Consider the following 24,617-nt stretch of genomic DNA (forward strand, 5'->3'; position numbering starts at 1 on the left):
TCTAAAAGAATCGAAAGAGATTTTAAAACGTACAATAATAATACACAAATAGTCGACAAGTAATTTAAAAATGATCCAAAAGGAATCCAAACATAGGCCAAAAATGATGTCCTATAAGAGTTCAAAAAAAGTCAAGAGTGTCAAAAAGAGTCTAAATAGGATTGGGCAGTAAAAATTTAAACAAACTAGCAGAAAAATCATTACAACTGCATAGACAAACAACTGAGGCGAAAACAATATAAACTAAATTGACTAAATTATTAAGCGAAAGCAATTCGTTCAATAGTTTTAAATTTAAAGATCTTCTTTTTCGGTGAAGAATTAAACACCATTTATGATGTTTTTCGCGCAACGCATTTCTGCCTTCTATACATATTTGATTTGACCATTATCGGACGCCTGGATGCATATCCTTTACATTATTTTCACTAGATTATCAGTATAATAGAGTAATATAAATAAATAAACCGTAATGATAGCCACAAAAATTTAACTTCAAAAACTAAAACACGTACCATTGCAGCGAAGATTTATATGTCTGGCATTAAGGGACCTATCCTGTCAAGACATTATTAATCTTTCTCCGTACCAGGATCGTCGTTGTCGTCGTCGTCTGCTAGGACTGGACACGCTCGAACGGTGCCACAAACTGTACAACACCAGGCTTTACTTGTGGCCAAAGTGCTGAATGACAAAATGGATTCTCCGAAGGTACTGTCTACGATGAACCTCCCATGCAACCCATGCATCCCGTGTGATGTGATAACTTCTATGCTTTAGAATCAATTTCGCTTGGGTTATTCTAGACCTACATCATTCAGTGTGGTCAGGATTGATATACCAATGTTGAGTATGTTTTGAAATTTGTCAAGCCTTTTTCTTAAAACATTGAACCTTGAAAATTCCATCCTTGCAATTGTCATTTTATTTTTATGTTGTTTTTATTTATTTTTGTTTTTTTTTATCTAGGCATTGTGTAATATACAACATACTTAATTTCAAGTAAGTAAATATTCTGACAATAAATTGTTGTTCATTCGATAGAATTATTTATCGTCTAACTTATATTATCCGGTCATAATATAGCTCAGTCCCAAAATTACACCAAAAAATGTGGCACGTCCCTTGTCCCGGTGTCCCTTGCTCGGTGTCTCTAGTCCCGGTGTGCTTTGTCCCGGTACCCCTTGTGTAGGTATCTCTTGCCGATGTCCCTTGTCACGGTGCCCTCGTTTCAGTGCGTTTGTCCCAGTGTCCTTTGCCCTGGTGTCACTTGTTTCGGTGTCTCATGTCCCACTGTCACGGTGTTCCTTGTCCCGGTGTCTTTTTTCTTGGTATCCCTTGTACCAGTATCGCAGTCTCAGTGCTCAGTGCAGTGTCTCAGTGCTCTTATCCTGGTGTCCTTTGTTCCGGTATCTCGGTGACCCTTAGCCCGGCATTCCTTGTCTCGATGTCGCCTTTTCTCATTGTCCCTTGTCCCAGTGTCTCTTTTTCTGGTGTCTCTTGGCCCGGTGACACTTTTTATGATGTCCCTTGTATCAGTATCGCCTGTCCCTGTGTGTGGTTTCCCATTTCCCTGTGTACCTTGTCTCAGTACCCTTGTCTCAGTGCCATTGTCTCAGTGTCCCTTGTTTAGATATCTCCTGTTCCGGTGTCCCTTGTTTCAGCATCCTGGTGACCCTTATCCCGATATCCCTTGTCCTAGTGTCGATTGTCCCTTGTTCCAGTGTCCCTTATCTCTTATGACTGATTTAAAGCGTTGACGCAGCAAATGAAAGGTATTTTTATGGGCTTTCTTGAAAAACAAAAATAAGTATACAAAACAATGAAAAATTTTTTCTTTTTTTTTTTGTTGATTCGATTATATATAGAAAAAAAATTTGGCGACCGTCTATGATCGAGTTCGACCTGTATTTATTATCTAATAGAAAAGTACTTTATCTGATCTCTAGCTCAGGCTCTATTTCGTTTAGAGGTGGCCGGATTAGTGAAAAAGTTTGTTTCGAGCTTGAGACTTTCAAAATTTCGCCAGAAGTTATTCTTATTGTTTTCAGCTCGCACTTTATTAAGTTTTTATTTTGTCCGGTTTGAACTTTGAAAATTCAAAAATTATTTATGTTATATTATTTATGTTATGTTATTTATGTTAAAATTATGTTTTAACTCAAAAATTTAGCAACCGATTTAGCAAATACATTTTGATTAATACAAAAATAAAACATTTAAAACCCTATGAATATATGGCGCAAATCAGGCGGATGTATGTAAAGTTAAGTCCAAAATTTGCTATAATTTTATAATACCATCGGAATTCGACAAAATTTTTGAGTTGCTTTTAATGTAACTTCATTTTTTTCAATACTGTGTTTTGTTCATATTTTATTTAACCATTTTATTTGTTTTGTTATTGTTTTTTTTTCGATTGTTAACACACGTAAATTGTACACTTTAAAAGAATTGTACATAGACTCCAAAAGAATTCAATTCTTCTGCTGTACTTAATTATACTACGCAACTCGCTTAATTTCAAGTAACTAAACGTTCAGACAATAAATTGCTGTACGATCGATAGCATGATTTATCGGCTTGCTTATGTCATCCGGTCATAATATAGCTGTGTCCCAAAATTAAACTAATAGATGTGATACGTCCCTTGTCCCGGTGTGCTTTGTCGCGGTATCCCTTGTGTAGGTGTCTCTTGCCCCGGTGTCACTTGTCCCTAATTCCGATTGTTCGGATCGTGGGCGAACTAAATTTTTAGAGCAGCCTTTTATTTTGCAGCTTGAAACTAAAATAAATTTTATTCAATATTTTCTAATAGCAAAAAGATACATTTTCTTACATGAATAGTATCTTCTATCGGACACGCCGCGTCACGCTCCGCTGATCATCAACCTTCGTTACAAATATTAATTTCACATAGATAATCAACTAAATCGTTATTTTAGAATCGTACTTACGTCTTGCCGAAAGGGCCAAGTGATTCCACTAAATTTAAAATCAATTAAATTTAAATGGCAATCTTAGAACCGATCTGCAGGTTACCGGTTGGTTGATTTTGCTGCACAGAATTTGTCTATTTACTAACGATTTGGTATTTATTTCACTCTACTCACTTTTCTTCCGTTATACTTGTGAATCCGCTCCCTAGCACTACCTCAGCGGAGACAGTATTAGCCTAATGCTATTTTTATTTTAATTTCAATTTCAACTTTTCTTTCAATTTTTCATTATACTAATTTTGTTTTGTTTACCTCACTAGAACCACGGTGTTAGTTTTTGTTGTCTAGGTCACAGTAATTTCCCTATATGATTGTATTTGTATTGACGTTGATTTACCAATGACGTAGTGGCAGGTGCCCCGGTGCCACAACACCGATGTCTCTTGTCACGGTGCTCTCGTTTCAGTGCGTTTGTTCCATTGTCCCTTGTCCTGGTGTCTCTTGTTCCGGTGTCTCATGTCCGAGTGTCCCTTATCACGGTGTCCCTTTTCCTGGTATCCCTTGTCCCAGTATCGCTTGTCCCGGTTTCTTTTTTCCCAGTCGACCTTGTCCCGTAACCCTTGTCCTGGTGTCTCCTGTCCAGGTGTCCCTTGTCCCAGTATCCCGGTGACCCTCACTACGGCGTCGTTTGTCTTGGTGTTCCTTGTCCCGGTGTCCATTGTCCCGGTATTCCTTATCTCGATGTCCCTTGTCCCAGTGGCCTCGTGTCACTGCCTTTGTCCCAGTGTTCCTTGTCCTGGAGTCTCTTCTTGTGGTGCCCCGTATCCCGGTGTCCCTTTTCCCATTTTACTTTGTCCCAGTGCCCCTATCTCAGTGCCCTTATCCTAGTGTTCCTGGTTTTGGTGTCTCCTGTCCCGGTGTCCCTTGTCACGGTACCCCGGTGATTCTTATCCCAATGTCCCTAGTCCTGGTGTTCATTGTTCCGGTGTCCATTACCCGGTATTCCTTGTCTCGATGTCCCTTTTCTCGGTGTCCTTTGTCCCAGTGCCCTCGTCTCAGTGCCTTTGTCCTGGTGTTCCTTATCCATGTGTCCCTTGTCCCGGTGTCCCTTCTCCTGTTGTTCCTTGTATCAGTATCGCCTGTCCTGGTGTTTTAGTCCCGGTTTCCCTTTTACTGGTGTACTTTGTCCCGATGCTCTTGTTTCGTTACCCTTGTCCCAGTGTCCCTTGTTTTTGGGTCTCCTGTCTCCTGGTGTCGCTTGTCCTGATATCCCTGTGACCCTTATTTAGGTGTCCCTTGTCCTGGTGTTCTTTGTCCCGGTGCCCCTTTCCCGGTGTTCCTTGTTTCAGCATCCCTTGTCCCAGGGTCCCTCATCCTGGTATTCCTTGTCTTGGTGTTCCTTTTCTTGATGAGTTTTGTTCCGATGTGCCTTTTTCCGATGTGCCTTTTTCCGATGTTCCTTCTTCATTCTCTTTCGATGAGTTTATCAAGGATAGACATGAGATAAAGCAGCTAGTTGCAGGCATCAAATCCGCTATGATCGCAGCTGAATGCGAGCAGAAGCAGCTGAGGGCTAGAGCTGAGACTACTGAAACTGCACTAAGCGAAGCTATGAAGAAGACTTCCGAAGCACAGGAGACGCCTAGAGCACCTCCTGATCTGAATTTACGTTCGGATAAAAGGAATAGAGAAACGCCTGGGGAAAAAGACGAGCAAAAGAAGACCAGGAATAACGAAGAAGACGATCCGAGCCGTAGCAAAAGCAGTTATTGGCGCACTGTTGTAAGTCAGAAGGACAAACAGCAGCGAAAAGAAGAAAAGAGGTAAGAGCAAAAGAAGTCTAGACCTCGTTGCGCAAGAATAAAGGGTGTTGCTCTAGTTGTTGAAGCGAACGCCAACGTTTCTTACGCAGCGGTCGCAAAAGTCCGAAAAGCTCCGGAGTTGAAGGAACTCGAAGAGAAAGGGGTAAGAATCAGGCGAACTCAAAAGATAGAGATGCTTTTTGAGCTGGAAAAGGATCCATCGGTTAAGAGCGTAGCTTTCAAGGAGCTTGTTGCCAAAGCACTTGAAGATGAAGCGAACGTGAAAGTGCTTTCGCAATAAACCGTGATCGAGTGCAGGGACCTGGACGCGATCACAACAGAACAAGTGCGTTGAAGGTACAGTGCGAATTGAGCGACGTACCAATGGTAATCCGGCTGAGGGAGGCCTGTGGCGGAACGCAGACGGCGACGATTCGTCTCTCAGCGGCAGCAGCCCCCAAGCTGTCCCTTGTTCCAGTATCCTTTGTCCCAATGTCCCTTATCCTGGTATTCCTTGTCTTGAAGTCCCTTTTCCCTGTTTCCCTTGTTCCGATGTGCCTTGTTCCGGTGTCCCTTTTTCATTCTCTTTTGTCCCTTCTCCTTTCTTCCTTCTATCTTTTCCCTTCCACACACACACACACACACACACACACACACACACACACACACACACACACACACACACACACACACACACACACACACACACACACACACACACACACACACACACACACACACACACACACACACACACACACACACACACACGCACACACACACGCACACACACACACGCACACACACACACGCACACACACACGCACACACGCACACACACACGCACACACGCACACACACACGCACACACACTTCCGATTGTTAGAAAAATGATATGCAGGTGATTCAGGAAGGCTACTAGTCGACTCTTTCCTACTAGAGGAGCAGTGCTCTTTTCTGCCGTCATATGCAAAAGTGGCGATAAACCATATTAGATATTTTTCAGTACAAGCAAAATTTTTAAATAAAGACAATAATGTAGAATTTCGTGTCTATAGACTAGATATACTTGTCATTTGTCATTTGTTTATTGTTCAGTAGTGTAAGGTTCTACCTTTTAAAAATACTACCTCCGGTTTGTCACAGTAATTACTATTATAATGTTTGTTTAAAACTAGTCACTAATAAATTAATTTACCAATCTAACTACGGTTCCAAAAACTCATGCAGCCACTCTTAAAAATTGCTTCCGATGAAGAACGTTTTACTATGGGATCTAAACTATTCCAATTAATGACACCTCGAACGAACAGTGAATTGGCGTAACTCGTTGTATTGTTTGCAGGAATGACTAAGTTTTGTAAACGACGGCGGTGTGATTGTATCAGTTTTCGATGCAGTATGGCCGGGGTTTGCGTAGACATTAATTTTCTCAGGAACATGCAGGATCGATATGCGTAGAAAACTTGTAGAGAACATCCCAGCAAATTCTTCTGTAGATGGCTTACATGGTCATACCGGGTTAAACTGTATGTAAATTGGTTCGATTTTATTCATTCTGATTTTGAACTTTTGACGAGTGAGTACTCCTGCAAGACGAGAGCAATTTGTAATAAAACTTAAAGAAAATTTCCAACTTTTGATATTAATGCGAAATAGTATTATCAAATAGACGACTGTTTGCTGGGCTATTTCAATGTCGGCTCTAAGTTAACTAGTAAAATATTTGAAGGTCTGTAAAAAATCATGCAATGATGTTAAAATGCAAGATTTTGAACACATTTGAACAGGCTACTTATGTAAATTACGGAAATTACCGTTTCACCAATTTGTCAGCTATAATTCCAAACTACCAAATAACTTTTGATTGTCATAAACTTTCATTATTATTACAATTGAAATTGAAATGCAAAACTGTAGAAAGAACTTTTCCATGGGATTAACATATCCAAAACAACTCCTCCCGATGTCTAACAAATAAGCCATTGTCGTTCCAGCAGGCCATCAATAAAGCTTTGAATGTAAATTCATCCCGGGCTAACCCATTTCTCCAAATGAACAAAGTTTTAATCACAACCGCATTGCATAAGAGTGCCGGCGAATTTCGCCACAGGAAGAGAACTTGTTTCCGCACCAATGTTCCATGATAATATCCGCGGTTTTTCTTTCACAAGAACAGCAACAACAGCAACCGGAGCAGGGAGGCGGTCCAGTGAAGATGCAGCGTTCTAGAGTCGTCGCTCTGAGCTGCGTATGCGAGCGAACAAGCATGTTTGCATGTGAGTGAAAAGTAAAACCCGAGCAATATTTGCCAAATGTAGTGCAGCGCAAACCAGCAGAATATCTAATATACCATCAACGCCCCAATGATCAGCGGACGGTTTCATCCTTTGCCAGCGTGCAAACATACAGTATAGTGATAAACTTTGCCCGCGCGCCCACCAAACCAGAGCTCTCGTCTGCATATACTACGAGGCGGCTTTTTTGTGTTTTTTTTTCAAGATATAGATCATTCCGGCTGTATTCGCATTCGTAGTACTATAAGGCGGAAAATGGAAACATATGGCAAATAGAGTACTCCATAAGCTTAGAGTAGCGACCGGCTCACACTCGTGGAACGCCATTTTTTACGGCAAACCGAGTTTTTTCCTTCCTAGAGCTGCAATACTATTTACCAGAAAGCTTCACTACTGACACATTGCGCTGGTATCGTATATGGTCCAGGCACAAAGGCACCACGGGCTCCAGTACTGGGAAAACGGTGCTGTGTACCATTATTCATTTTTTTAACTTTCCCATATCCCGTATCCCGTATTCCGGGCCCGGCCTAGCGCCATAAGTATTAACGACCTTTTGCAGTTCAAATTTCGTCTTCGCAGCGTATGAGAATTCTGACTTACTGAGGCCATATGGTTCATCCTGAAGGCAATATTTCATGTAGATTATACGCGGAGAAAGTGTGCGATCTCGTTAGTATCAGCGCATCGGAGTTAAAACAGATTGTCATTCATGGTTCTGAAGTTTTATTCGTCGCCGAATGAAACTTTCAAATTGACGCAAGCAAAAAGTATCGATTAACTCTGGTTATCTAGCGCCAAGTCACTGTCGAAGCGAGTCCGAATAAGATGTGAAAAGTATGATTTATTTCACCCTGATCAGAGTAAAATGGCAAAGTTATGTCAAAATGTGTTCGCATTGAGAAGCAACTTCTCGGTCGTTCTCATTAAGAGTTAGGCAATAAAAATGATGACTGAAATTTTACATAACAGAACATCTGTTTTAATATCAACTAAAGTTATAATTTTGTAACACTTTTTTGCTAGATCGTTCTGCTAGGGCTTGAAAATGACTGGATTTAAACTTTTCCCAATAACCGACTACCCGAAAGTACGCCCGGCACGGCTGAAGGCTGCGCTTACTTCCGACCCGTCTATCTTCCACTTTGAATAAAGCATATAGTGTTATGCTGACGATGGGTATTATTGTGATGATAATAAAATGACGACGAGAATGATGATGGTGATGATGGTGATCATGATGGTAATGATGATGCTAGCACAACAAACCTCGCGAAACAATGAATACGGCGAAGCAACAAAATGCTCCGTAATTTATCTTCGACGTGCAAAGAATGGAATCTGACTTGCTCTCAGCAGCGCCAGGCTGAGGGTCAGGGTGTGGAAGGGGACGAATCCGAAAGGGTACAACCTGCATAAACTAACCCGGAAATCGGTCAGGCAGTCAGGCAGCGATACGATTTCCTCTACCATCCTTTACCACGAAGTTGCTGTCATTAGACATTTGCACACAGAAAAACGACGACAATGAGTAAAGACTATAGCAGCAGCATTCAACGCTGGTACAGCGTTGGATGAAAAACTTTGCGCAATATGTATTACTCTCGTTATTACATTGCATTAAATATTCATAAACATGCAATTTTGTAATTCTATGCTCTCGCGTGCTTACCACGGGCAAAGAAGCAGCAACCTAGTTCTCCGGCCAGGGCAAGGTTAAATTGGACGCAATAATTTTCAGCCCTAGAGTTTGGCGGAGCCTGCACAATGCACGGTCCAAAGGAAACAAGAGCGTTTTCATACGAAACTGCCTGGAAGACCGGCTGCACTGATGCTGTCTTGCATATTTAATTACTCTTACGAAATAGTTTTGCCTGCAAGTGTAGTAGCTTCTATAGAGGGAAGTTGTTCAATATTAGTTTTATTTGCACGGTGCAGTACGAAAGTCATCACCACTAGCGTGTCCGGAAAGAATCGAAAGGCGGGGCACTCGGCCTTTCAGAAGAACGTTTTGGCCTGAAAAAATCGAGCCAGAAAAAAATTCGTTTTGTTTTCTCACATGTTTTTCCTCTTTTCTGTTCAGTTTTTCTCTCTTGCAGTCCCCCCAAGCAACAATGTGAGTTTTATTGTACTCTTATGGTGGTCTACAAGACCAATTTTGGTCTTAAATGCCATCATAAGAGTGTCAGAAAACCCAAATTGTTACTACGGCCGTTAATCTACTTTTTGTACAATTTTTCCACCTTTCTTGGTTTTCTCTCTCACTTTTCTTATATCTCTTTTTACTATCGTTTTCCTTTTCTTTCTGTACCGGGTTTCCTGTTTCAATATTTGGTATTTCTTTACGTACTGTTCCATTTTTCTTATTTTCAGTCCTATTTTTCACTCAATTTATGCTAATTTCTTGTATGTTCTCTGTTTTTTCTATTTCCTTTTTCGTTTTCAGTTTTTCTTAACTATATTGTTTTTTCTTTCTCTCCCGTTTTCGGTTTTCCATACGGTTTACCTCGTTTTAATACCCCGTTGTTTCTTCTTTTCTGCAATTTTTATTCTGTTTTTGGCTTTCTTTTTTCCTGTTTACTTTTTTCTTTGATCCGTTTTTCCTGTGTTCTGTCCCATTTTCTGTTTTTTGCCCCAACTTCTCGTTTTCTATCCAGTTTTACCTCTTTTTCCTATTTTCTTCGTTTCTTCTATTGCTTTGTTTTTTTCTCTCGTTATTCTTCTTTTCTGTTATGATTTATTTCTTTTTTGCTCCCATTTCCCCATCTTTTTTCTTCCAATCTCTTTTTTTCACTGCAGTTTTTCTTATTTCTGTGTTTCGTTTTTTTGCCTTACCTGTTACGTTTTTCACGCTTTCCAATCCTTATCTTTCTCTTGTTTTCCCTTTTCTGTCCCGTTTTTTTAGCTTTCATCTTTACTTATCCTCGTTTTTAGGTTCGTTTTTCTACTTTTCCTGTCTCGTTGTTATTTTCTGTTCCGTATCGTCTTCTTTCTTTTTTTTTCAGTCCTGGTTTTCGTATTTTTCCCTTTTGAACTCTTTTTCTATCTCGTTTTTCGTTTTCATCTGATCCGTTCTTCTCCTTATTCCATTTTCCCACAGATTATTGTTTCGTTTTATTCTATTCTCATTTTTTTCTATTCCGTTACCCATATTTTTTGTTTTTGTTTCTCCATTTTCTGGCGCCCGTATTTTCTATTCTTATTTTTCTCCTACCCCGTATCTCCTTTGTTTTTGTCCCGTTTTCTTTACTTATCTGGCCAGTTTGTCCTTATTTTCTTTATTGTTTTGTGCCTTTTTCCTGTCATTTTTCTCTTCCGTTCTTTCTTTTACTGTCCAGTTTCTGCCTTTTTTGCTTCGATTTCCGTCTTTTCTGTTTCGTTTTCTTCTTTTCAATTTATTGCTCTTTTCATGTTTTTTTTCTTTCCCATTCTGCCTTCTTTTGGTTGTTTTTCCTCATACCATTTTCTCTTCTTTTTCTCACTCTCGTGCGTTTCCTCTTTTTCATTCCGTTTGCCAGTTTTTGTAGCGTTTTCTCCCGTGCTCTTCTCCGTTTTTTCTCCTTCCATCTAATTTTTGTTTGCTATATTCTCTGGAGAGTAACAGGAGACGGACTATCTTTAAATCCATCTACAATCCGTCTGTCAATAGGCTAACAAAAAAACTTACATTTTTATTAGAACGTTTGGCTCATGATATATGATTATGGTTCATTTTTCTGTTAAAACCACTAAAAAAATAGGTAAATAATCAGTAAAGCCGAGTTTTTCGGCCACAACTTAGAAACGACTAAAAACGTTTTCATGAAAATTTCATCTGCAAAAGATTAGAAATTGACAACAAGAAAGACATACGAATATTAGTAGACAAGACAACCCGGAAAAAAATAACCATAACACGATGATAAAAATCATGGTAACGGTAGGATACAAAATACGGTAAAATTTATCGTCCGACAAGATAACCAAACTATCAATCTTATTGTTGTCGACCATAACTTTCATGGTTTTCAGAGATTCTACCATAAAAATACGGGTTGTTAAGTATCTTAACCATAAAAAATTTAGTTTTTCGCGAACAAAAATTTTCATTTACAGTAAAAGTTATCGTCCTTTCATGGTAATTTTTTTAGGCGAAAAAAAAAATAATTTAAAAAGACGATAAATTTATGATGAATATGGCCATATGATGAATATGGCGTAAAATAAGAAACAAAAATATTATTAAAATTTGAATTTGAGGCACTTTTACAGTAAATTTACTATTTTTTATGGGACAACGCGTTTCCCTGTTACAAAACTTTTATTTTGTAAGAGCGGCACGTGTTGTGCCTTATCTACTAATATTCATATGGTGGTGCTCTTACGTAGGCACAGAGCAGTGAAAACGCACATAAAAAATGGAGAAAGAAAGGTTCCAAAAAATTTCCAAGTAATTTTGCGACTTTTCTTTGGAGTTTTTCTCCATCACTTATCTTGAAATTAGACTTAAAATCGAAAAGAAATGGAATGGAACTGGAATTGAAATTGGACTTGAGATTAAGCATCGATTAGGCTTGAAACTAAACTTGAAATTTAATTTATAACTACCTGAGCAGGAGAAAATTACTGAAGAATATCTGAACCAGATATTTTTTGGTGTTTAACTGCATATCTGAATTAGATATTGACGAGCTTGACATGAGAGGTAAAATAGCTAAAATAATAGCTAAAGATGTTCTACAAACACTTAAAATAATAACTGATTTTGTTATTGCAATAACTAAATCATATCAAATGTTTTTGCTATACCTCAATGAGGTATTCTTTATAAGTTATTCTTTATAAAAATGCGATAACTTATGAATATCAAATTTTGATATGATAACTGAATTTGAAATCCATTAGGTGTGGATGAGGTATTGGCTCCTGCTCGGGTAGACTTAAAATTGGATTAGAAACTGGAACTATTTTTATGCAATTGATTTACTTATCGCAAAGATAGTGGCAGATTAAACTAAAAACTGCGGTCTTTTGAATTAAAATTAAGTTTTGATTTTGAGTTACATTAAATTTTACAGTGGAACTAGTGCACGTGACTCAGTGTACCCCAGCCTGGGCAGGCCACTGGTCACTACCCGTCGCTGAATTGTATGAATAGGTTGAACATAAGGTTTGCTTTTCTGTAGAACAATGTTTGAGGCAATTGAAAGTTAAGTGGTGTAACAAAAATTCGAGCGTATAGGGCAAGGACATCGCCAAATAATATCAAACAATTTTTTTAGTTGACACAAGCTTTTTCAATGATGTTGTTAATAAATAAGGAATTATTGCTTTCATGATCACGTGTTATAATTATATTATGATTTCATAATTTCACTGTTTTATGATTTCATGATCTATTGTTGAAAAATTTGACAAATCTGAAAATCTGAAAATCTGTTGCAATTATACTTTAGTTAAAGCTGCTAAAACAGAAATGTGGTTTTCTTCTGTCTCTCTTCTGATGCAATCATTTAATTAGGATTCATTATGGTTCTAGGTATTGCCCTAATTAACCAGGTTTCTCTTCTTCTGGCATAGTTCAACATGATTATGTTTCATTCATTCCACTGACTAGCCGTTCGTCTAGAAGTCTGGATGGAAGCAATTTAAAATATATATATATATTTTAAGAGCAAAGCTCATTAGCGGTGTTCATTTAATCATTTCTACGTGTTCTAGCCTTTGCACATCTAGCGCATAAAACGTTGGCGTTTTATCTATTCAACTGATGTTAGGAGACAGACAAACGAATACTAGTTTTTTATTTGCAATAAAAATAAGCTACGAAATCCTTTTTATTTTTCAAGTAAAATGGGATTTAAATTTTGACTTCGAATTTTCGATTTGTTTTTTTCGATTTGTTAGGTCATTCAGATATTTTTTAATAAACTCAATTCTGCAAGTTAGTTTTCTAGTTTAGTTTTCTAGTTTCGAACATGTTCGATAAGTTTACCACAACGCTTGCAAATTAACCAACACTCTGCATATAAAATACATTAGAATAAATAATTCCTAAGAAAAGGTGAGAAACATCCTTAAGAGATGGTGTAAATTTTTCCCCTCACTAAAATAAATATTATTGCTTTGCGTCGAAATTCCTACTCCTAACATATATCGAAAAACGAAAATAAAAGTCAGATATAAATTGATGACGTTCGTACTACCCGCTGATAGTACCGCAGTATCATCATCGTCGTCGTCCTTATTCCCGTCGTCGTCGTCGTCGACGTTGATGGTTGTTATCATTTGCTTCATCATTACTACCTCAATTTCCTGCTGGCTGCTACCCACTGGGGTAGTGGGTGGGGGTGGATGGCTCTCGAAACAACAACGGGCGAAACTACTGCACTGACAGTGCCTACTAAACCGTGAGTGGGGCCAATCGAGTCACCAGGATGTGGAAAATTTAATGCAGACATACCTTTCAATCTCCACATCTACACCCGCCCGCCCGGAGGATGCTTGTCGCGCGCGCGGAATGTGCGGTGCGCACACATCTTTCCTCGAGTGTTTCACCGGTGATGCAGGTGGTAATGATAAGACTCACAATTCATGGACAGCCACAGGCCACACGACACTACTATCACGGTGGAAACAAACAATGAAGAGCGTCAGATAGATGCGGCTGCTGGCAATTGTCGCGTAAGGAGCCACTCGGTCCAATGCACACCAGCTGGTTAGGTATGTACCGGGATGTTCGGTAACAGCTGGCGGAAGTAATAATTTCGCTTTACTGAAAGACTGCTGCGAGAAGTTAAATCTTGACTTCCGACAGACAGGTGCTTTCTGAGGTAAGATCTGTCAGTTTCAGTAATCATTGCACCTCATGCATGATTATTATTAGCTACACTCGAAATGAAGAAGGTTATTTGGAGGTATCTGCTTCTTGGGTTATCAAAGCATCATTCGCATTCCAAGTATATTTCGGTTGAGTTTTCACTATGCCATTTATTATTTCTTTTAAAAAAAAGGTAGATTTGTCTTCACCTTTTTTTGGGCCAAAATGGGCCGAAGAATGCCAGACACCGCGATATGGGACACCAAGGCAAAGGACAAAGGACAAATGACCGGGACAAAAGGCATCATAACAAAAGACTGTGGGATAAAGGACACAGCGACAAAGGTTATCGGGCAAGGACATCGGGACAGTGGATAGCCGGATAAAAAATACCGGGACAAGGGACATTAGGACAAGGGTTACCGGGACAAGGAACACCGAGATAAGGTGTATCGCAATCAAAGACACCGGGACAAGGGACATCAGGACAAAGGATGCTGGGGCAAGGAAACCGGGACTAGTGACACTGAGACAAGAGACCCCAGGACTAGGGAACCGGGAAAAGGAACATCAGGACAACCGTGACAAGGGAAACCGGGACAAGGGACTCCAAGACAAGAAACACCAGGCTTAGGATACCAAGATTAGGGATACCGGGACAAAGGATGCAGTTCAAGGAACAGCCTTTTTTTTTATTGAACATCGTTTTGCAATATTTGCTTTCGTATTATGGCTTATTAATTTGGTTATAATTGTCTAAATGACTGTAATTATTTTTATACTGGTTTGTTTAGGTTTTCTTTCTTTGTTTTTCAGATTCTTTTTGAACTCTTCTTGAATACTTCTTAGACCCTTTATGGATTCTTTTTGGTCGTTTTCAAACTCTCTTTGGATTCCCTTCGGACTTGTTTACGCTTTCTGGGCTCTTCCTGGATTCTTATTCAACTCTTTTTGGATTCTTTTTAGGCTCTTCTCGGACTCTTCTTGAACTTTACTCGGACGCCTTTCATACCCTCTTTCATGTCTTTTTGGATTTGGAATATTCCCAGGACCTTTCTTGGACTCTTTCCGGATATTTTTCAGACGCCTCTGGGACTATTTTTGGACTCTTCTTGAACTCTTTTTGGTCTCTTCCAGGACTTTTCTTGAGCTTTTTCCGGACTCTTTCAAGGTGTTTAGGGCTTCTCTTGGATTCGTCTTGGGCTTTCGCTGGACTCTTGTCAGACTCGCTCTGGACTTTTCCGGATTCCTTTTAGATTCTTTTTGAATTATTTGCGGATTTTTTTCGATTTTTCATTTTGATTTCCTTGGGATTTTTTTGGATAGTTTTTTGACTCTTTTTAGACTCTTCTTAGATCTTTCTTGGAGTCTTCGTAAATTCTTCTTAGACCTTTTTTGAACTCTTTTTGAGCTTTTTTTCTTTTTGTACGTTTTTCATATTTCTATCGGACTTTTTCGACTTTTTCATTGGACTCTTTTATGACTTTTCTGTGGACTCTTTCTGGAATAATTTTGATCCCTCTTTGGATTCTCTTTAAATTCCTTTTGGACTTTTTTAAACTCTTCTTAGACTCGTTCTGGATTTTCGGACGTTTGTACTCTTTTTGGATTCTTCTTCGACTCTTCTCGGACTCTTCTTTGTTTTTAGACATTTTTCAGGCACCTATCGGACTCTTTTTGGACTCTTCTTGAACTCTCTTTCGTCTCTTCTAGGAACCTTTTTGAACCTATTTTGGATGTTTTTCGAGCTTTTTTTGGCTTCTTCTTTGATTCTTCTTGGATTCAGGCCGGACTCTTCTAAGAGCTTTTTTTTGGACTTTTTTGGAATACTTCTTGGATTCCTTTTCAACTCTTCTTGGACTCTTCCAGGGCTCTTTTTTGACTCTTTTTTGACTTTTTGCATGCTCTCTTTGGACTATTTTTGGCATCTGTATGAACTATAATGGATACTCCTTAGATTTTTTGGGACTCTTCTTATGTAACGTAAAAGCATTTCACCTCAAGATTTCTTAGGGACTAGCAAGCTAATAATGCCCGATTCAAGCAATGCAGATGCGTTCAAGTGGATTTGCATCTCTCCAATAAGCTCAGAGGCAGAGAGCAGAGGCGAAGAGAATCTCTCATTGTTGCCTTGGGCCTTTAGAAAAGTTACGCGAGTCTTTTTGGTCTTTTTTGAACTATTCTGAGAGCCTGTTTTGGACTCTTTTTGGATACATTTGGGATTCTTTTGGACTGTTTTTGGGTTCTTTTCCGACTGTCATTGGACTTTCGATTTTTTTGCACCCTTTTTAGACTCTCTTTGGACTCTTTGGACCCTCCCTGAGGTAAATTTTTAATCGGCACTGTTAAAGTTAAAATTTTAGCTACAGTATTTTTAATGATTGAAGATCAATTTCAATTCTCCCTTCTCACTAGTCCTTGTCCTAACCCTAGTCCTAGTCCTAACCTAATTTCAATCGATTCAAAGTTAACTGAAGTTTTTGGAGCGTCTTAGTAGAATACGAAACCTGAAATTAAACAAAAAAGAAAACTTTTCCAATTGATTTCTACTATTTTATATTCATTCGCGACAGATACGTATTTCGCCTACGCTGAAAGTCGTAGGCGAAATACGTATCTGTCGCGAATAAATATAAAATAGTAGAATTTAATTGGCAAAGTTTTTTTTATTTAATTTCACGATTCAAAGTTCAATTCAAAGTCGAATTTCAAATTCGATTCTAAGTCTAACTTTAGTCCAGTTTCAAGTCCTTTTTAGTGTCCCATTTTAGGTCCAAATGCATATCTAATTAATTACAACTTTAAGTCGATTTTAAGTCCAATCTGAAGTCCAACTTCCAGTCTGATTTCAAGTAAAATTTCAAATCCAATTGCGTGCCCAATTTAATGTCCCATTTTCAAATTTTCGAAAGTTCGATTTCAAATCTAAAGTACAATTTCAAATGTAATTTCATTAAGGTCCAATTTAATGTCCCATTTGAAGGTCAAATTCAAGTCTAACTGAATCCCTGCTTTAACTTCCAAGTGAAATCCAATTTCAAGTTCCATTTTGAGTCCGAGTTCAAGGACCCTACTCTCACCGTCACCTCATCTAAATTATTTAGGTGAGAGCATAATTTGCGATTCTGTAAGTCACTTAAGTAAGTCTGGTCACCTGGGTGGGTATAAATCAAATGGGGGCTGTAAAGTGAGGTGAGGGCAGCTGTAAGAATGAGCCCCTAATCTAATTTGATTCCAGTTTCAAATTCGATTAGAAATCCAATTTCAAGTCTGATTTCAATAGCAATTTCAAATCCTATTTCAAGGGTAATTTCAAGTTCATTTTAATGTCCTAATTTTCAGATTTATTTAATTCCAATTTCATGTCTAATTTGAAGTAAATTTTTAAATTTAATTTTAATTTACATTTGATTTGAAGTCCAATTTTCTGAAATTTCATTTCTGTTTTGAGGTTTAATTTAAAAAATTGTCAATTTTCCGTTCGATATCATGCCCAATTTTAAGGTAAATTCAATTCCAGGTTCAACTCTGATTTGAAGTCCAATTTCATGCCTAAGATCAAGACCAATTTTCAATTCAATCTTCTATACCTATAAAAAAGGATTTCTGTCTGTCTGTCTGTCCCTATGTTCCTTTTAGAATCGAAAACTACTGTACCGATCGGCGTGAAAATTTGCATGTAGGGGTTTTTGGTGCCAGGGAAAGTTTTTATGATGGTTAGAGACCCCTCCTCCCACTATGAGGGGGGGGGGCTCCCATACAAATGAAACACCAATTTCTGTATAACTCGGGAATTAATCAAGCAAATGGAACAAAATTTACATGTGGGTCTTTTTGGAGACAAGAATTTTTTCGATGGTGAATTAAGACCCCTCCCCACTTTAGGAGGGGGGGGGGCTCCTATACAAATGAAATACAAATTTCCTCATAACTCGAAAACTAATTAATCAAACGGAACCATATTTGGCATGTAGGTGTTTTTGGAGGCATGAATTTTTGCTATGATGAATTGAGACCCCTTACCTTTTTAGGAGGGGGGGGGGGCTCCCATACAAATGAAATACAAATTCTATCTAGGTTTATTTATTTTTCTACATCTACTGACCTCTATTACTTTCCTTCAGTTGGCTCACCCTTACGAAATGGTACTTTCTACGACAAGATTTTCCGTGAAATGGTACATCCCGCGTAAGGTTTTTCGCGAAATTTCATTCTACTTTCTCTACAAAATTTACTTTAAAAAAAGTCTGTAGTGGAACTCAGAAAACCGGAGTTTTAACCTAATTAGTCGGTATAATTTTGGAATCAGTAAATTAATTGCGTTAAAACATCTCCCATCTTACGATTATTTGAAAGTTTCCAGGCAAAAATATACTGTTGAAAGAGTGACGTCCCACCTTTTGTTGATATTTGGGTACGCCAGTGATAAGCGGGTTCAATTAACATACAATCCTGTGTAAAGCCAAAACAATTTTTTACTTTATTGACTGTTAACTTTGTAATTGTTCCTTTGCAATTGTCTGGCTTGTCAGTTTTTTACAAGAATTACTTAATTCATTCCCGCGCTTCGAATGTCAACGAATTCCCGACCGTCCAGAAGGATGTAAACTTGTTGAACTGCTAAACCTCATCAAGTTATAACCTCGATTTAAGCAGCTAATTAGTGACGTCGAACATTGCCGGCCATTGTTCGCAGACGATCACCCGTCCGGCTCTTTTGCTGCGGAATGCGATAACGTCGAGTACTCGTAATCCTTGGGAGCTTTTGTTCAGCTCAGTCTCGAAGCTTCCAACTGTCGTGTCGTGTTTCCGTTTGCGCTATCATGGATGGATTCGGAGTCGGACGCTTGAAGCGTAAACTAGCTTCATCAGCACAGCAGCAGCACAGTCAGCAGCAGCAGCAACAGCATAGGTGCCAGTAGAAGGTGTAAACTCACGACGAACAAATTACCAACACCCAGGGCGTGTGTCACAATCCTATAGTATGGCATCGTCCTGCCGTGTGTGCTGCCAGCAGCCGGGAAAAAAGGATTCGAATGTGGGACAAATTTGAATTTCTTTTTTTATTGCTTCTGTTGGTTTTTCTGGCCTGACTGTGAGTTGAGTGAAGTGTGAAGTGGATGGATTCTCGCAGGCTTTATTGTTCGTTTACTGTACCTACCTACTGTACTATTGCCATGCCTGGGCCTGCGAGTGGAAGCAGGAAGCGTTTTCGAAGGAAGGTTTGAAGAAAACGAGAACAACAAGAGAGCAGCGAGAGGAGCGGAAAGAAAACTGTTGAGCACGACTCGGCAGCACACTGCAAATGGTGTTGTCTTCTGCCGACGCAGTGAATGGGATCTCCGTTTTTCAGGAGGCACAGTTTCCTTCGGGGTGGTTGGGTGGATTGGATGGGATTGGGATTGGGATTGTGAGATTGAGTGGTTACGTTATTCTCGGATCGCTAAGCAACACCGTACCGTGGGGAGTGAAATGATTGTTTTTTTTCGTCCTGTGCGGAGAAAACGAGAGTGGTTGTTATCAGTGATATGCGATATTGAGAAGGCACTCAGAGCAGAACCGTGGCGAACAAAGAAGAACCTGTTCAACACCCACATGAAATGTGACTGTGTCACGTGAGAGATGGTTCTCGGTGAGCAGCAGACCGACTGCCAGTGCTGCCATGTGTTTGATAGATTGGTTTGTTTTTGTTCCCTGTTCGCTGGTCGGAGAGATTCCCATGAATGGATCGAAAGAAACCGAGAGCATGGGAGTTTGACAGCTAGCAGGTTGGTGAGTGTGGTAGCCTAGGTTGCGCATGGCATTTTCTCATGAATGGATGCTGCTTGCTCGTTCTGGTGTACACGTGCTCCACTTGATTCACGAGCGAGTACTAAAACCAGGCAGGTTGATGTGGACTTTTTCCCGCTAACGGTCGCTCGCTCCGGTGAGTGCTCATTGTGCTAAAACCAGGGGGAACCTGGCCCAAACTGGCTCGCAGGTCGGAGCCTGTGCTCCAGTTGGTGTTCCGGTTTAGGGTCGTGCTGTTGTTTTTGTATAGATTTGTTACTTAATGCTTTAAATATATGTGCAGTGAAAATATACTTTTTCTTTTTGATTTTGATAACTATTAGCCACCTTTAATCTACGTGGAAAGAAACGAATCGATTAACGACGCGTTCGGCGAAAGGACGTTTTGAAGGATTTTTCCAGCTACGGAACCTAGAGAGCGAGGCGAACAGGTTAAGCCTCCGTGCAAAGATGAATTGTGTCCTTTGGCAAACTGGAAGATAGCGGATGTGTGAAGATCCTCTGCTCGAGATGAGCTGGTGAACGGTTGCTAGTGGGCAAGCATACTGAAGAAAGATGCTTGGGTATTTAAGGATGTTATACTGCAGCCAGTAGTGGGCAGAAGATAGAAGTCGGAATCGGAGCACTGTGGATTGGCTGGAAAAATGATTTTTTTGAAAGGCCCAGTGGTCCTGAGCTGAAGAATTTATGTGCAGGGGCTTCAAGGCAACGCATCCGTAGCGCGAGACACCTGTGCTGGTAGAAATAGATATTTGGATGGAATTTTTGGAATATGCCTGTGTGCCCTAATTTGTTGTGTGCTGTGCTAAGGGCGTGAAGTGTGAAGCTGTACAAAAATTGATAAAGAAAAAAAAACGGAAGATTATTCAAGCAGTAATGGGAAATTTTCGTTAGATGAAAAATCTGTAGGAGTGAAAAACGAGTCATGTGAAGCTGTGTGTATAGCCAAGTAACGCAAAAGCGTGAGCGGAACCCCGAAAAGTGAGCAGGAGAGCCGCGCACTACGAGCGAACGAGCAAACGAGCAAACGGTCGACTGTCGAGAGAAGTTAGTGGAAATCCCTGGAGTTAGTCTAGAAACAAGGGAGCCAGCGAAGGCCTGTGAGTGTTGTGTTCCGCGTTGTGTGGCCTGTACGGGACCGAATTTCCCGAAAATAGCTCTCTCGTCCTGCAGGTGCTGTGTGTGTGCTAAGTGTTGCTGAACAGCGATGATGCTGCTTGGAGTCAGAAATGTGGTAATGAGATGGAAATAATCCTATTTTTATCCTGTTGATTAAAGTTTCTAAGAACCCCGTTGATTGTAGAATAGTTGGAGTGCAGTTCTGTGAACTGCAGACCGTTGAACAGCGAACAAACAAAAGATTTAATTTTATCTGTTACAAATTCTGCTTTCAATCGCAATGCATTCAATTGACCGAATAGTCGGACATTTGAATCGGGGTATTTTAACTTACAGCTAATTAGTCATTCGAGAAAATAATGGGAGAAGCTTAAAGTTCGTAACAGACAGGTCTCTATTAACCAGCTCCGGTAGATTGCGTACTTTAACAGCCGATATTCTGCGCGCCTGCCGAGCGTATGAAAGTGTGTATGTTTTAGTCACGCTGCTGCTGCTGTCGTCGTGGTCGTCGGTGTTGTACGTGCCGATAGCTCGTCCTGCTCTCTGATCGACGAAACCTCGAACTGTGCCTTCGCATGTGTATGTCTGCCGTACACCGACGACTGAAACTCCTTGAGAACAATGAAATACCAGCAGAAAATTTGTCCTTCAAAAGTGTGTTCTAAAATTTAACTCCTCTGTGGGTCGCCGTTCAAACAACCTGTTTTCGGAATCGTACTGCACATTGTACCACCCTTTACGACACCCACCCACGGATTGTGGCTGGTTTGGGGGGTGTGGGGGATGCTGGAGAAAAGTTGGAATTAAAGAAAGGTGACTAGCGAGATTTTACCTGTCGCGGATTTAATCGCTTTGAAACGTAGCAGCAGACGACGGTGTAAAAATAAAAACGTAACGTGATTGTAAGCTTTTCATCAGATTAATTGGCGGCTGCCTCTCAAGAGCTGCCGTGACTGGTTCGATACGCTCGCGGTACGATAGTTGCTTAATACAAGCAAAGTGCGATTTACGTCATAGTGGATTCATTCATAAACTATGAGTGGGCGAGTTTTTTTCCCTGTCTCGTTTGTACGAGACAGATTTTCGAAGGAAGCACCTATGCTCCAATGGGTTGCAAACTTTTTCGGAGAACGGTGGAATTTAGCTGCATTGGAACAGCTTTCGTTTCATGTTTAGCGATAGTGCTCGCTATTCTGATGTAGAATCAATTGTAGTTGCGTGAATATTAATGTGCATTTAGGTGAAAACTTAAAGTTCTAGCAAGCATGCGTGTAATTTTGATAATAAAACGTGCTTTGTGCCTTTTATTCAAGAATTGATGACGCACGGGTGGTTTTGTGCCTGCAAAAATGCGGTTCTAATAATTACTTGATAGTATGGCCATTTTCATCTGGAAAAATCTACAAATATTCAAACAGTATCAACATTCGATTACATGCTTGCATGTTATTAGAATGTTGAACTAATATTTCGGTATTCACATTACTGGTAACTGATATCACATTTTTTATGTAACTGCACTTAACAGTAACACATATTTTGTTAAATATAAATATTATGAACGTTTTAATTTTCACTTCACTAATAGCAACAAATACAGGGGAACTTCGATATAACCCTACTAGCACAGTTGTTACAAAGTAGTTGTGGTAACCGATATATGACTAATTCTGGTCATAAATAGGGACATGAAGCAAAAAGAATTCAAAAATTTAGCTCATTTTACATTGTTTTACGTTACGTTTAGATATAATGAATATATAATCTAGATAGAAGCGTGAAACAACCTTTCTCAAGTTTGTTTTCTTACATACAGTTATTGTGACAACAAATAGATATATGAATAAATCTATACCTATAAAAATGGATTTCTGTCTGTCTGTCCCTATATTCCTTATAGAATCGAAAACTACTGAACCGATCGGCGTGAAAATTTGCATATAGGGGTTTTTGGAGCCAGGGCAGGTTCTTATGATGGTTAGAACCCTCTCCCCACTAAGAGGAGGGGCTCCCATACAAATGAAACACAAATTTCTGCATAACTCGAGAACTAATCAATCAAATGGAACAAAATTTGACATGTGGGTGTTTTTGGAGACAAGATTTTTTTCTATGTTGTATTAGGACCCCTCCCCACTTTAGAAGCGGGGGGGGGGGGCTCCTATTCAAATGAAATGCAAATTTCCTCATAACTCGAAAACTAATTAATGTATGCGGGTGTTTTTAGAGGCATGATTTTTTTCTATGATGAATTGGGACTCTTTACGTTTTTAGGAGGGAGGCTCCCATATAAATGAAATACAAATTTCCTCATAACTAGAGAACTAATCAAGCAAATGGAACCAAATTTAGCAAGTGGGCGTTTTTGGAGGCAATTTTTTTCCTATGGTGAATTGAGACCCCTCCCCTCTTTAGGAGGAAAATAATGACCCCTCTCCCTTTTAAGAGGGTGGGGGGGGGGGGGGGGAATACAAATTTCCTCATAACTCGAGAACTACTTAAGCAAGTGGAACCAAATTTGGCATGTGGGGGGTTTTGGAGGCATGAATTTTTTTAATGATGGTTTGAGACCCCTGTGGTAGGGGGATAAGGACTCTCATACAAATAAAACAGAAATTTTTGCGTAACTCAAAAACTAATCGAGCTCGAGAAATTTTAGACTCTTTCATAAAATATTATTCAATAACAAGACCACCAAAAACTATCAATAGTAACATTAGATAATTCAGCACAAGTGTAGCCGGCGAACTTCCGTCGCACAGTGGGACCATTCTGGAAAAAGGCGGTCAAAAGTATTTTTTCGCTTTTCCTGAAGTTTTCAAGGGTCTTAGGAGAAGTTTCATAAAAAAGTATTCTGCATCTAATGACATTTTCATATAATTAGGTATTAAGGGGATAACAAATTTAAAAAAATTAATTTTTTATAGGAACTAGATAGCATGATTATGTGTTTGGTAAAGTTGTAGAACATTGAATTTCATTAAACTTTGCCGAAGATACTAAGTATCTGCATCATATGGTTTGCGAGATATAATTGACTTTCTGTCGTGACTCCCTTAAAAGCAGTTTTTTAAACTTTTTGTACACAAAACCTCATCTAACAGGTTCGACATGTTCTACAAACTTTTGGATACTATCAAAATATGTAACTTTCTAGAAGGTGTAAATAACATATGTTGCTTTATTTGCTTTAATAATTGATTTGAAGCATAAATTTTACCGTTTTTACAAGTAATTTTTCCGTAAATAGGCACCTACTGGCAGCTAAAGTTAACATCGCTAGAACCTCCATAGAATATAGTGTAAGTGTGCCAAAAATCTCGGCCGGGTCTGGTCGGGCATTATGGTTATATTTGGTTATTTGGTCGGGCATTTTGGTTATTTGGTCGGGCATTTTGGTTACTAGCGTTATAGCACCGTAACTACAAACGATACAGCAAAATTTTGTTCGGAAAAATTGTAGATTAGAACTAGTTCTATAAATGTCCCATACATTATATTGTCATATTTGGCTCGGCTGAGACGGTACTGTCAAATGAATCGAAATTGAATCAAAGTGATCGAACCATCCCTGAAATAAATGAGCACTGGTAATCAATAACGGTTATTAAAATCAAAATCTGCTATTATTATTAATACTGATACTGTTATCAGATCAGAGATAATACTGATGATGTTGTCAGACCTTAAGTCCTCAAATTTTTCTACTTGCAATGTCTACTAGATGTGTTGTTTCATCTTTTGTAAAGCAAACTAGAAACACTTGATACAAACATTTTCGTTGAAGGTAGGTGCAGGTTCTCTAATTATTTTTTCGATAGAATATGTTTGAATTTGAAACTTAGGGTGTGTTTTCTCAAAATTAGTTGCA

At 39.2% G+C, this 24,617-nt stretch overlaps 1 protein-coding gene across 1 annotated transcript; it reads left to right on the forward strand.

The window, feature by feature from the left end:
• The first annotated feature begins 4,475 nt into the window (after positions 1-4,475).
• On the forward strand, positions 4,476-18,759 carry LOC128741026 (uncharacterized). Its single transcript, XM_053836601.1, has 5 exons — positions 4,476-4,762; positions 4,852-4,904; positions 5,060-5,248; positions 6,916-7,020; positions 18,611-18,759. The coding sequence occupies exons 1-5, from the start codon at positions 4,476-4,478 to the stop codon at positions 18,757-18,759; spliced, it is 783 nt and encodes a 260-aa protein (XP_053692576.1).
• Positions 18,760-24,617: the final 5,858 nt, after the last annotated feature.

Source organism: Sabethes cyaneus, chromosome 3 (genome assembly GCF_943734655.1).
Source record: "Sabethes cyaneus chromosome 3, idSabCyanKW18_F2, whole genome shotgun sequence".
Taxonomy (NCBI): Eukaryota; Metazoa; Arthropoda; class Insecta; order Diptera; family Culicidae; genus Sabethes; species Sabethes cyaneus.

What these genes read in the sequence shown, in the direction of transcription:
- LOC128741026 (XM_053836601.1), top strand. Translation starts at nt 4,476, where the DNA reads ATGATCGCAGCTGAATGCGAGCAGAAGCAGCTGAGGGCTAGAGCTGAG. An exon ending in CAGCGAAAAGAAGAAAAGAG is followed by an intron (nt 4,763 to 4,851) that starts GTAAGAGCAAAA and finishes TTTCTTACGCAG; the next exon opens with CGGTCGCAAAAGTCCGAAAA. An exon ending in AGGAACTCGAAGAGAAAGGG is followed by an intron (nt 4,905 to 5,059) that starts GTAAGAATCAGG and finishes GATCGAGTGCAG; the next exon opens with GGACCTGGACGCGATCACAA.